The sequence below is a fragment of the Diceros bicornis genome, chromosome 24 (genome assembly GCF_020826845.1).
Source record: "Diceros bicornis minor isolate mBicDic1 chromosome 24, mDicBic1.mat.cur, whole genome shotgun sequence".
In the NCBI taxonomy this organism is placed as follows: Eukaryota; Metazoa; Chordata; class Mammalia; order Perissodactyla; family Rhinocerotidae; genus Diceros; species Diceros bicornis.
Window position 1 is genome coordinate 5436336 of NC_080763.1, and position 14367 is coordinate 5450702.

At 42.6% G+C, this 14367-nt stretch overlaps 1 protein-coding gene across 1 annotated transcript in view; it reads right to left on the bottom strand.

The window, feature by feature from the left end:
• Positions 1-1071: 1071 nt before the first annotated feature.
• Positions 1072-14367, bottom strand: part of ATG14 (autophagy related 14) — a 39540-nt gene continuing 26244 nt past the window's right edge. The window contains exons 7-10 of the mRNA XM_058566980.1: positions 14129-14246; positions 12699-12789; positions 12535-12620; positions 1072-4071 (exon numbers count right to left, since the gene is read on the bottom strand). Of these exons, the coding sequence (XP_058422963.1) occupies positions 3765-4071; positions 12535-12620; positions 12699-12789; positions 14129-14246 (602 nt within the window). The 3' untranslated portion in view covers positions 1072-3764. The remainder of the gene's footprint in view (positions 4072-12534; positions 12621-12698; positions 12790-14128; positions 14247-14367) is intronic.

Below are 14367 nucleotides of genomic sequence, written 5' to 3' on the forward strand. Positions count from 1 at the left end.
ATGTATGGCACTCGAAGCCGATGGTGACCCCTCCCTCTTTCCAGGGGATTTTCTCCCCAGTCCTTAGGACAGGTGCTGGTGGCGGCTTTCTCTCACTGAGCGTTTCATAGCGGAGGTTCAGATGACTTGCCTAAGAGCCCAGTTTCTAATTTCCTGGCACATTTTGTTGATGCCACTTTAAAGTGACCTCCCCAACCACGAGGGACAAATTTATCCCCGTTTCTTCCCATCTGCTTCAACCTGCGTCCTGCGTCAACCATGATGTAACTCCAGGGCTGGGGATCTCCATGTGTACACTGGATGGGATCCTGTTTTTAACTGTTGCCCGAAGAGACTGGAAAACACCAACACGGAAGCACACGCCCTATTCAGAACCCTTCCATTTCCTTGCCTGTTTCCTCCTGCTGCTGGCCAGTCTTCCACTGCACGTAGAGGAGGAGGATGACCTGGCAACGGTTTCTCGGTATTTCTCCAAGTTGGCCTGGCTGTTCCACGGTAGTCACTCTTGGTATCCCCTGTCCACCTGCAAGTGGCCCCTCTCCATAATAATCTAACCTGAAAGGTACTGATTATCCATCCGGGAGAGACTAGTTACCAAAAAAAAAAAAAAAAAAAAGAGGGATTCTCCAAAACTCCTTGGTTCTCCTCTCAGCTTGACAGATCCCCTCTAACCGCTAACATTTCTCTTTCTCTCTTATCCTGAAGAAAGTCTGGGCAGGTTCCATATGGGCAACCTAGAGACCCCATTCCTGCCACCCCAGGGGGCTACTGCAAGACACCAAGCCACTACAGGGCACAAGCATCATGTGATGGCTACCGAAGAAAAATGCATCTTTAGAGAAAGTATGTAACTGGTGAGCAACCAGTTTCCCAGCTTACTAAAGATGGACCATTATCGTTAATACCACCATGATCTATAATTTTAAAAAAGTACCAACAGGCATTTTTTCCCTACCTGGCAAAAAAATTCTAAAAAAAATTGTCCTATAATTTGTATAAAATAGGGTTAGATCTCATTCTCGCTACCTTCAATGTATCAGCAGAAATCAATAATCAGAGCTTGAAAAAGACATACATGTTAGCAAAGTACTGTTAAAAGATTTATTGCAATAATATGATAAGACTTTAGAGAACATTTGTATGACTCAAACTGGTTTGGAAGTCGCATAGCAGTAGGAAATTCCTGCAACATGACACCACGAGGGTACTGTGGTTCTTTCAACAGCATGCCACTGAATGGTCATTCCCAAATTATTGAGACTCGAATCCTGAAATGAAACCTGTCTGCTATACCCACTGCTGATATACCGTTTTCCCCTTAACTCACTGATGTGTAAAACTTTTCTTAGTTATATTCCATTATAAAAAAAATCTTTAACAGATCCTTTTAACAGCATATTTGGTGCCTGTGGATTTTTATTAGTATTACCTTGTTTCAACAAATCATTTTAATATGGAAAACATAACCAAGTTCTATGGCTTTTTGTTTAAAAAAAAAATACCAGTTTCAATTTTTACAAAAGCTGTTTATATATGGTTCTGGCACCTACATGAAAGATTTTAATGAGCAGCAAAGAGAGTAGAAAAAAACAGTGGTTCAAATGCATATGTAAGAATATTTACAGGGTGGATCCAGTGCAAAATAATGAAAACCAAAATATGTCAGCAGTGTAAGCCAGCATGTTGGGTGTTCAAATCCACTAAAGGGTTTGATCATTTAACCCTAAGTAAAGTGCCTCTAGTTGATATTAACAACAAAAAAATATACCCTATCAATCCCTAACTTTTCCATATCCTTTAAGTTTTGTTGAATTACTCTAGATATGAGTTTGTGATCTCTGGATTCTATTCTTTAGCTTCATCTCACATCATGGCTTCACAAGAGGCTTACTTGAGAAAAACCATGACTATTGTGCATCTTTCAGCAGCGAGCCCCAAATCCTAGTCTTCTGATTCTTGAGACTAAGCTGTTCTTTTTGAGGGCTGAAGTGCCTAGCCAACTCTTCTCTCATGGGATTTTAAGTTCATTTGGCATTTGTTCGAGTCCACCCTACCCACTCCCTATGAACTACAGACCCGGAGGGTGCAGTGCGAGCCCAGCAGTCACGAAGCTGAGCACTTGAAACAGACGCCAGCTATGTGAGAGCCCACCGGGGAAAGCCCACTTCCTTCCCTCTGGTGAAAAGGCATGTAGTCGGGAACATGGGACTCCCGGAGAGGAACAAACACCCTTCTTCTGCAAGTCTACCCAAAACTCTACCCGCCACTGAATATACTAACAGCACAAGCTGTAGATATAGCAGCTCGGATTTGGAGGCCAAGTATCAACTGTAATCATCACAATGAGAAGAGAGGCGGGGGCAGGGCCAACTTCCAGCTGATGTATCTGAGGCACGATCGTGCTAATCACACTAACAAGATACGGTAATAATGCCTGTCAGGAACTCTTCATAGGGCTTCTTTTTGTAGTTGTTACATAGGATTTTTTTTTTTTGCAGTTATTAAAAATAAAAAACTACTTACATATTTGTACATAATGCCTCTCTACAGTTTTCTTATACGATTGTCAGTAAGAGAATGACAAGACACATTAGCTGAAAATGAGCTCTTGGTGAGGAATAACTCTTTCCATCTGAGCTTTCCCTAGGACAGAGAAGAGCAGTATCAGCTGGGATCACCTGCTCTGCATTTCTGAGCGAAGGTAGTGTCCTTAGAGCTACAATGACCTCTAGGAAACAAATAAGCAGGATGGTTTTCCTGGGAAAAACCTGCCACTTACTAAATCCCTTAGAAAAGAAACTGGACACCAGAAGAATGACCAAAGACCACTTAATTAAGTGGCTTTAACCTGTGCCCAGGCAGGCATTTAGTTTACATAAGGGAATGACCTTTAATAACTTATTTTTCACTCATAGAAAATAAGTTCAATTTCAAAATGCACACAGCTTGGATGGTAGGAATTCAATAATCGAGGTAAGAATGAACTTAATTCCCCTCAGAAGAACACAGTTTTAAAATCTCTAGACCATTATTGCAGCCAGGATTTCTTCTGTTCACGGATGTGGGTCCTAAGGAAAAAAAGACCTTAGTTTCTTTGGTGTGTGGGGAGAAAGAAAAACAGGAATGTCTGACGAGCTATGACAGAGCAGCAAAGTGAAGTAATTTTTAAACTCCCCTTCCCTCCCCCCTGCAAAAAACACTACCCCTTCCAAACAAAACCAAAATCTTTGACCTAAAAACCAAACATGACCAAACTATAAAGAAATCAAGTATTTCAAATTGCCTGCTGGTTCTCTGTACAAAAAACCAAGGCATAAAAACAAACTCATATTACAGTTTTTATCTTTCAAGCCCTACTCATCAATTTCCTTGTGATTCACCCTCTAAAATGTAAAGTGTTTAGGAACAGTCGCAGCATCACCAGGACTGACACCTCAGCCCGTCCATGTGGCCTGTGGGCTGTGACTGGGGAGCCCAAATGGATTTCTGCCTCAACAGAACTGGCCACATGCACAGGTCCTTCCCCCACCACCAGTCTAGGTAGAAGGACCTTTGACCCTTCCGTTCTATTAATTATCATAAGCATGTCGGCCACCACCACTGGCTATTTGACAAATAGAAATGCTTGTCTCCCTGCTTGGAAAAAAAAAAAAACTTGAACCTCTTTTGTTCCAGGCACTATCTTAACTAAACACATCAAGTGTACCGGAGCCTAGTGGAAGAACTTTCTTGCGGCAAATTTGGCATGTTTTGGTCCATGCTTTTTAACGGTGTCCAGTGTAAGCTTTAAACCAGGAGGTCACCGAGGCTGCGGCAGAGGAGATCATCCCGCCCGCACTGCTGCTCGCGACGGGCGGTGACACCTGGGTGCTCTGGCTCTGGGAGACTTCCACAGGCTGGGAAGGGATATCACAAAACCGGGGGCTCGGCAGGTTCTCCCAGTCCGTGCCCAGGTCGGTCTCCTCGTCACTCATGCGCTCGTCTCCACTCTCATCTGATTCTCCAGCAGCTCCGGGATCCACAAATTCCATGGACTCCTCAAGGTCTGCTCGCACTTCAAAGGGTCCTGACCTGTGTGCAGACAGCGAGGGGCCTCTTCAAGACAACCACCACTCTTACAACACGCGACAATAGGTGACATAAGATCTGACGGGACGGGGACCCAGGGCCGTCACTGCACCCGTTCCCTAGTCTGCACTGTGCCCACTGTTGGTCTATAACTGTGTTTTTCTTTACCTAAATAACTGACACCTACTAATGAATAAAATCACGATCCGACACTTGTCTTCAATCCTATCTACTTTATTTGTGAAGACCCCAGATGGAAAAAAGCCCATCCACTGAGACCATCCATGCTGGTGCCAAGTATGATGTCCTATTGTAAAGAGCTGTGGTCGCAATGCCTTCCAGTCACGTGATGTACACTCTGGCCTATCAGTGGAACAAGTAATGAATGGTACACAAAAAAACTGTACAGATGTTCTCTGCCTTATGGAAGCCTTCAATTATGAAATTCTTAAGACTCAAAAGGGTTAAACGATACGGTTGTGTGCATGTTAGCAGAGCTTCCTTGGATTGGTGTTGACAGCAGGCTCCTGCACACATTTTAAGATATCATCACATAATTTTCTAGGGACACATTTATAACACAGAATGATACATAACTATTTAGAACACATTCATCTGGAATAGCGCATATTTCTGCACTGTATTTCAGGAAAAAACTATTTTTATTTCCCAAGGTCCCTAATGAGGTCCTTACCTCCAAATCTAATGACCTTTCTCAGGCCTCAGCCCCTGTGACAGCTCCTCAGTGCCGCTGTGAAACCCTGTCAGCAAATCCCACTCAGGCCTTCTGCTTTTCCCTTGCCCCCTTTCCAGTGCCCATCAGCTCCCGCCTCAGGGCAGCCAGGCTGCATTTCCCTCAGGTGGGCAATCACCCCACCTACTGCCCTCCAGGGGATGTCCCCACAGCCAGCTATAGGGTGGGACCAAGCCCCTCGGCAGCCCCTATCTCTCCGCTGTTGTCTCCAGGATAAGGACACAATGCCTCTGCTCATTTAAGAGTTTCACTGATAATTACTTTGGGGAAAATGACAGATTAGCAAAAATAACAGATAGAAATGAGAAATATCCTAGAATTGTACAGCCTGCCATTTTAGTCTATACTCCAAAATCCTTTAGCCTTTATAATGATAAAGCCTAGCGCTGGCCTCCAGTGCACCTCACCAGACCTGCCCCTTCTGATTCGCTTCTTCCAGGGTCAAGTGGCCTTCATTCCCCCAAGTCACCCCTGCTTCCTAGCTGGACACAGCAGTAGTTACTAGCTAACATTTCTGTTCCAGGCAGGTTTTAGATATTTACAAGTCTTAATTAAATTGGAAGATGTGCCACAGGGTTTCCCCTTGGCCTCCAGTGAGCAATTCACATTTCAAAGAGCCCCTCAGACTAGGGCCTCTCAAGTTTACCAGGCCTCCACCCTGCCCAGAAGTCCTTATGTGAAGGGAGAAAACTGGGAGGGAAGTGCTCCCGTCTTTCTATCTTCCCCTGAAAATTTCTCCAACAAACCAATAAGCACTGCAACCAGCATCTTAGCTCTGAGTACCCCTTTTCTGCTTCCTTGAAGTTCCCCTTACAGTGCATTTCTTTTCTCCCTTCCCTTTATCGTTTCCTCGGCCAACAGATCTACTCCAAAGCCTTTTCAGATCCCTCTCCTCCTAGCTCTACTCCCAAACATCCGCTTGCGTGCCAGAGCTGTCTGAGGGTTGCTAACCTCTCAGACTCATCTTCTCAGATGTCTGAGCCAGTCAACCAGGCCCCAAACAGAAGCCAGCTGGAACTGCCCCCTCTTCCCTCATGCTCACCAAGTCCGTCCCCATTCCATCTTCAACATGTCCCCCAGCCCAGGTCCTCACTGTACCACCATCACTTCCCAGCCAGTCCCATCTCCAGTCAGCCCCGCCTGCCTCAGCTTGCCCAGTAGCTGCCTCTCTCCTCGTGGTGTTTGCTTACTAAAAGTGTTCACAGTTTAAGTACCTTAGCTGGGCTCCCTCCTTTCCTAAACACAAGGCTTTCTGATTCTGTTCTGTTGAGCTTTACTGTCCAAGAGGCCTCGGCACCTACCACCAGGGTAGGCCTCCTGATTCCCCCAGACTCCCTTGCAGGCCCAGATCAGCTCTCCTTCCTTCCTTCCTGCTAGCTCAGAGGCCCAGCCTGTTTCTGTTCTGTTCCTCTGTGATGCCACCTCATCTACTCTTTGGGTCTTTCTCAGCATGAGACTGTCATTGTCCCCAGATCCCCTCTTTAAGGGTTTTCCCAGGAGAGAGGCAGCAGTGATAGATACCCAGGGGGAAATAACACCTCCTCAAAGCAGCGAGCTACCTGCTGGAAGCCACCTAGACTCCAGTTCTCTGCTTGGAATCCCATAGGGCAGAGTCCACTTGGCATGGAGCACCTGCTCAATTAGGTACTTCAAATGAAAAATAAACTAGTGCATGATTCCCAAAGTGGCCAGTTGGAACAATCTGAGTTCCAACGAGTAACCTACATTTCTGAGAACCCACAGGTGAGGACATTCCTCCACTCAATGCCTCTCTCCCATCACTTCTAGCTTAGAGATCTATTATCTGCCCAGCATACCCCGAGAGCCACACACATATCACACTGAATTAACCTGCAAAACAAATTAAGTCTTTTTTGCTTAACGTCTGTGGGGAATCAAGATTACAAAATAATTCCTCTAATTTTCAGTTCAGCTGAATAATTGGTATATTTTTATTCAAGACCCTGAAGCCAGAGTACTCATTTTCCCATGCTGCTGCAGGGAGTTATTATTGATCAAGGCAACAAAATGATCTTTTTGGCTTTTTAAGTCTCTTTTGCAAAATATCTTATTTGAAAAATATCATCTGCTCTAATGTAGAACATAAAGAGTGAACCTAGTGTAAACCATAGACTCTGGATGATAATGATGTGTTAATGTAGGTGCCATCATGGTAAAGACTGGCTCAGGTAAGAATGATCAACAGATACTAAATCCAGGGGGAAATTCTGATGAGAAGGGTAACTGCATGGCCTCACAGCGTCTCCACAGACTGCTTGTTAGTTATAAGGAAGGAAAACTATAGGAATTACACAGTGGAGGAGATCAGGAGAGCATCCTGAATGGGTGATCAAAGTCACAACACCTGTGAGATGGCCACTGTGGGCTCTAAAGGGACATCCAGGAGACACTCCCAGCTAGGCAGTGCTCCAGCCTAGAATGCAGAACCTGGATCTCAGTGCAAGGAAACAAACTCAAAATAAAAGTACTGTTTACAAAAAGGACAATTGTTAATGTCATAAAAGACAAAGTAGGCTGTGAAAACGTTTCAGATTTAAAGGAGGTTAAAGAGACACAGCAACTAAATGAACACTGGATCATGTACTAGAAGAGGAAAAATGCCATAAAGGACATTATTTGGTCCACTGACAAAATGGGCATATGGGCAGATTATCGTAGCAATGTTAAATTTGCTGATGTTGATAATTGTACTGTGGTTAAATAAGAAAATATCCCTACTTTTAGGAAATACACGTTGAAGTATATAGGGGTCAAGAGCCAGATGTATGTAACTCATTCTCATAAGGTTCAGGAAAAAAAAATATTTGTGTGTATGCATGTATTTACTGAGACAAAGATAGAGACTGCACAAACGATCAAGCAAGTGGGGTAAAATACTAACAAAGGGGAACCTGGGTAAAGGGTTTGTGTGTCTTTGTACTATTTTTATTTTTTGCAACTTTTCTGTAAGTTTGAATTTATTTCAAAGAAAAAAAACTTTTGTTGAATTCAGGATGGGATCCTCAGCAGGAACAGCAAGTCCCACCCAGGTTCCATTCACAATCTCTCTCAGCCTTGATTCTGAGAGGCAGGTGTGAGAAGGAGACTTCTGAAGCTTGGACCTCTCGGCTCACAGACCAGGAACTCGGATGTGACACCAGCCTGGCCGTGTATGTGTACTTCTGTCATACAGAAGCCCTCTAAATGGATAGCTGACTCCAGGAGGGCAAGCCCATAGAAAACTTCAGATCCTCCAAGGAAATCCACCCCTAGTATAATAAGACTGTCTATTTTCCAAAACCACTACCAACACTGGATATCATCTATTCTTTCCATTTTTGCCAAACTGATGGCTGAAAAATGGAAACCTGTTTTGAATTGCATTTCTTTCTTCTTGATTCAGGCTAAAGATTTGCTTCATTTGAATACTGACTACTTTTATTTCTGTTGTGTGAAATACCTGTTTGAATCCTTGGTCTGTTCTTCTATTAGGTTGTTTGTCTTTCTTTTATTGATCTGAAAGATTTCTTTAAGTAGTCTAGATTTTAATCCATTGTCTGTTCTTTAGATTGCAAAACATATCTATTCCTTGTTTTTTAACTTTGTTTATATCTTTTACCAGAGACATTTAGACAGTAAAATGCGTAACCCCTTTCTCCTTTATGGTTTTTGGGTTTTGTGGTTTGTTTTGGAATTCCCTCCCCACCCTATGATTATAACACACTGTCTTTTCTCCTATTTATTTTTTTAAAGGTCTTTTACATCATCTGGAATTTATTTTTGTATATGCAATGTGGTATGAATCCAACTTTTTCCCCACATGAATACCCAACTGGCCCACCACAACTGAGCTGCTATTACTACGCAATCCAGCATGCCACCTCTAACGCATACACGATGTTCCCACAGAGACAAGGGTCTGTTGCTGGCCTCTCTTCTCGTCCTCTAATTGCCCCACCTGTTTGCATGCTAACAGCACCCTGTTTCAATTAACTTCATACTGTGTTTTAAAAGAGGCCAAGCTTATCCCCTATCATTCTTTTTCAAAATTTCCTTGCAGACTGTGTTTCTAGTTGAACTTTAGAATCAGCTTGTCAAAGTTCCATGAAATATCTGTTGAAATTCTGATCAGGTTTCCTTTCGGGGAAAAGCGGCATTTTACAATGCTGAGCCTTCCCATCCTAGAAAATCATAAGGGTCTTCACTACCTCACGCCTTCTTTCATTCAGTCCTGCACTTCATACAGTACAGTGCCTGGCAGACACTCAAGAAATACATGTTGAGTAATTAAAAAGTTTCTTAATTTTCTTTATATAGGTTTGCATATATTTTGTAAGGATTATTGCTATATACAGTAGTCCCCCCTTACCATGGTTTTGCTCTACGAAGTTTCAGTTACCTGTAGTCAACCCGAGGTCTGAAAACATTAAATGGAAAATTCCAGAAATAATTCAGAAGTTTTAAATCTCACACCTCCCACTCCATCCCACCCGGGACGTGACTCATCCCTCTGTCCAGTGTATCCATGCTATATACACTACCTGTCCATTACTTACTTAGTAGCCATCTTGTCATCAGATTGACTGTCACAGTATCCCAGTGCTTGTGTTCAAGTCACCCTTATTTTACTTAATAATGGCCCCAAAGCCCACAAGCAGTGATGCTGGCAATTCAGATCTGCCAAAGGGAAGCCGTAAAGTGCTTCCTTTAAGTGAAAAGGTGCAAGTTCTAGACTTAATAAGGAAGAAAAAAAATCGTATGCCGAGGTTGCTATGATCTTCGCTTTTATTACAGTATATTGTTATAATTGTTCTATTTTATTATTATTGTTGATCTCTTACTGTGCCTAATTTACAAACTAGACTCATCATAGGTACATCTGTGTAAGAAAAAACATAGTATATATATGGTTTGATACTGTCTGCAGTTTCAGGTATCCACTGGGGGTCTTGGGATATCCATGGGATCCCCCACGGATAAGGGGGGACTACTGTAATTTATAGTTTTTATTCCTACAGTCAAAGGGACCTCTTTTCTTTTTTTTTTTTTTTGAGGAAGACTGGCCCTGAGCTAACATCTGTTGCCAGTCTTCCTCCTTTTTTCCTTTTTTCTTTCCAAAGTCCCAGTAGATAGTTGCATGTCATAGTTGTACATCCTTCTAGCTGCTCTATGTGGGATGCAGCGTCAGCATGGCTTGATGAGCGGTGCATAGGTCTGCGCCCAGGATCCGAACCGGCAAACCCCGGGCCGCCGAAGCGGAACTTGAGAACTTAACTGCTACGCCACCAGGCCGGCCCCAAAACAAACCTCTTTTCCACTACATTTTCTAACTAGTTGTTGTTGGCATATAAGAAAGCAACTGCTTTTTGTATGTTGATCTTGTATCTAAGTCACCATACTGAACTATCATTTCTAATAATTTTTTATTCTCCTGGATATTCATCTACATATAATCATACCATCTACAATAATGACAATTTATTCTTTCTTTCCAATATAAATACACCTTACTTCTTTGTGAAAATGTTTTGCCTTGGCTCGGCCTCCAGACCAATGTTAACATAGCAATGATGGTAGGCATCCTTGTTTTTTCCTGACTGTAGAATGCTTCTATTAAATATCTATGTAAGTAACACGTCACTAAGGATAGTTTTTGCTGTAGGTTTATAGTAGATATCCTTTATTCAGAACCTATTTTTTTTTTAGATTTTTTTAAGGCATTCAATTTTTTTTTTCTCCCCGAAGCCCCAGTACACAGTTGTATATTCTAGTTGTAAGTCCTTCTAGTTCTTTTACATGAGCCACCAGAGCATGGCTACCAAAGGACAAGTGGTGTGGTTCCACGCCCGGAACTGAACTGAGTGCTGAGGTGGTGAGAGCGCCGAACTTGAACCACTAGGCCGTCAGGGCTGGCTCTGTAATCTATGTTTTTTTTTTTTTTGGTGAGGAAGATCAGCCATGAGCTAACATCCATGCCAATCCTCCTCTTTTTGCTGAGGAAGACTGGCCCTGGGCTAACATCCGTGCCCATCTTTCTCCACTTTATATGGGACACCGCCACAGCACGGCTTGATGAGCAGTGCATCGGTGCGCGCCCAGGATCCGAACTCAGGCCGCCAGCAGCGGAGCGCGCGCACTTAACCGCTACGCTGCAGGGCTGGCCCCCGTAATCTATTTTTAATTTACTAATAGTTTTCTATAATTATTAACAGGAACTGAATTTCATTCATTGTTTTTCTGGCATCTATCAGGTTGATCCTATGTTTTTCTTCTTTAATCTGTTAACATGATGGAGTACTGTGCACTGGTTAAAAGCATGAATACCTACTACTTGGGAGTCAGCCAGATGTGTGCGGGGCCCTGGCTCCACCACCTTCAGCGGCTCTGTGACCATGGGCAGAGTCACTAACCATGCTAAGCCTTAGAAACCCCCTGGAAAGTGAGAATAATCATCCTACCTATGAGTTAACACACATCAAGTAGTTAGCTCAGTGTCAACAAATATTGGCTCTTATTATTAAGGATATATTTCCTAATGTTGAACTCTTTACAAATAAGGGACAGAGAGGATGGCAAGCAAACCCACAGAAATCAACCACTAAAACTGGCATAGATTTCTAACAGGTTTCTGTGGCTTGTGAACTAATGAATGGGATTTAGGGTAAGGGCCGTGAAGTTCCTAAAAAATGGCACAAAATTCTGGGTGTATGTGCAATTTCCTGGAGAGAGTTCACAGCTTTATCCAAAGGAGTCTGTGTTCCAGAAAAGATAACTACTGTTTGGGGGGGAGGGGAGATGATGAGGGAGAAACATGACAATGGTTAAGGGCAGATTACCACGGAAAGTTCCCCGAAACGTGGAGGAAGCCAGGCACCCTGGTAGTGGAGGGGACTCCCCTTGAGCCTTGGTTCCAGTGTCACAGCAGAAGGATGATGGGGAAGGGAGTCCCAAAAGAACTTTCCCATCTTTTATTCTTCTTTGTTCTCTTTCAAAAGTGCAAGTACATTATTAACCAAGTCATATCCACAGAAATGCAGGGACAGACTGCTAAGAGCAAGGAAAAAAGATAAGCACCCAGAGAGGGGGTGCTTGAGTGGTACCCGAGATCAGCCTCATCAATGTCACACTTTTATGGCCTGAGAGACTAAAAAGATCTCAGAGACCAGTCCTGGTTAGTCTTTTTTGTTACTGACTCCTATTTTTAAGCTAATGGATTTCAAACTAGTTCATCCCATTAACTTCCAGTACCCTTTATCTCCAACAAATGGCAGCCAGACTGACTCCATGACAAAAAGAAAACTGTGAAGAACTGTCATGACGGGAAGGAATGAGTAGGCACAAGAGAAGATGCACAAGAAACAGAGTAGACACTAGGCAGGGCTAGAGAAGAAACAGACGTGGATTCAAAGAAACGGCTTTTGGTCTTCAGGGAAGGCATAAGAAGGGCCCACACCAGGAACATCTGCGTTCTTCTCATCTGTTTTAGGTGTTAAGAATGTTTGATATTAATTTGCTCTGAGAAGTGATTATGTAAGGACCATAACGGTTCAAATATGATTAGCCATCGTTTCCTTCTGTGCAGGACTGCATTATTTTTGTCCTTTTTGGAGAGTCTGGGGCTGGAGACCAGGCCCCTGTGCCCTGCCAACAAATCGACTTACAAGTACTCACAACAGTACTACTTAGAGAAAAGCAACCAACATCCTTCTTACCTGCCTAGGTGTTCAGAGTTCGGACTGACCAGGTACATTAGATTCCTGAGGGTATGCAGTGGTTGTAATTGGTCTAAATTTACATGCTAGAAAAAGCAAAACATTGATTAATATTTTCAACCATGTAACAAATTAAAAATCAGCCCACAGCACATTTTCCATACCTGAGAGAAGCATAGGTAAAGAATATTTGCATTTAGCTTCTTCACTGCTCGAGTAAATTTCTGTCTGCTGAGATTTTCCCCACAAAATTCACTGTAAAGCAAACATATAATTTGTAAAGTTGTATTTTTTGGAGGAAATTCTAACGTTCATGTTAAAATGTTTGTTCTGAAGAGTATACTTTATACCACCAGTTCAGTATAAGACATACCCCATTGCCCCTTGCCTCTTAATAAATTGCACCGAACAGAAACTTTCTAGGAATGAATTCCTGCCCTCATGGAGAGCAGTTTCACTGCATCTATAAAAATCACAACTGCATATTCCCTTTGACCAAGCAACGCCACTTCTGAAAACTTATCCTACGCAAATACTTTGCACACTAATGAAATGATGAATATACAAGATTGTTCCTTAAAGTACAAATAGGGGACTGGTAAGATCTTGGCACATTTACAAAGGAAAACTCTGCAACGGTCCACTTGATGCAGAACGAGAGCTGAAGGCTCACAATGGCCCCACGCAATGAGCACTCTCCCCTCCTTGCTGCTCTCCGCTCTCCTCTCTGCTGGAAGCTCACTCTCCCCAGGGCTTGGCACTCGCCATCCTCTCTGCCCGAAGTATCTTCCCCTCAGGGCCCACGTTGCTTGCTCCCTCCCTCCCTCAGGTTCTCACGTGATCACATACCTGCCCACTCAAACAAGCCCTCCCCGGCCTCCACACTCCCTCTCACCTGCTTTAATGTTCTCCACAGCACTCATCACCATCTGACATACTGTTTATTATTTGTCCCTCCATTAAAATGTAAGTGCCAAGAGGGCAGGGATTCTGTTCTCACTACTACTCAGTGCTAGAACAGTGCCTGGCACACAGTAGGTGCTCAATAAATATTTGTTAAACAAATAAACTTAAAAAGCAAGGTACACAACACCTTAGTATAACACGGTAACTTTTATGTTTAAAAGGGGAGGGAGATGGTAATAATACATATTTATATTTACTTGAAATGCAAGGATAACTAGAGGGAGGTAGGAAGGTCTTAGTAGGAACTGGATAAACTGTAAACCTTTACATTTTTTTGAATTATAAATGTTTTTTATTTTTAAAAAATCAAAAAAATATTCAAGTGTTACAGTTTACCCAGTTCTTACACATGAGCGTAACTTCTGAATACCTGGTTTTTCCTTCAATTATTTTTTCAAGTCGGAGAATTCTCTGTGGTCTTCTCAAAGACTTCACATGCAGTTGTAAGATAATGAAACAAATCTGCACATTAGCTAATGCTTTTGAAATTAATCTCAATATTTCACAGTCAGACGTTTTCTGTCTTGGTAATACTTAAATTCTTAGTTTTAGTTTAATTAGAATAAAAAACACAATAGGAACATGCAAGATCCATGACAAAGATAACATCACCATTTCAATGACTTGCCTGTTGCACAGCTTTTTGGGAAGATTTACGTCAAGTATGTGAGACACAATGTTGACCAGCTGAGTCGCGTAGCACAATGCAGCACTGATCGTGTAAGCAGGGTTATTATGCTCCATGTCTAAAGTATAAAAACAACAACCACACACAAAACAACTTTCATTTCAACAAAAATATTAATGAACTTAGATTTTATGATTTGTAATTCTGTCATTACATTACTGATGGCTACGTTTTACTCC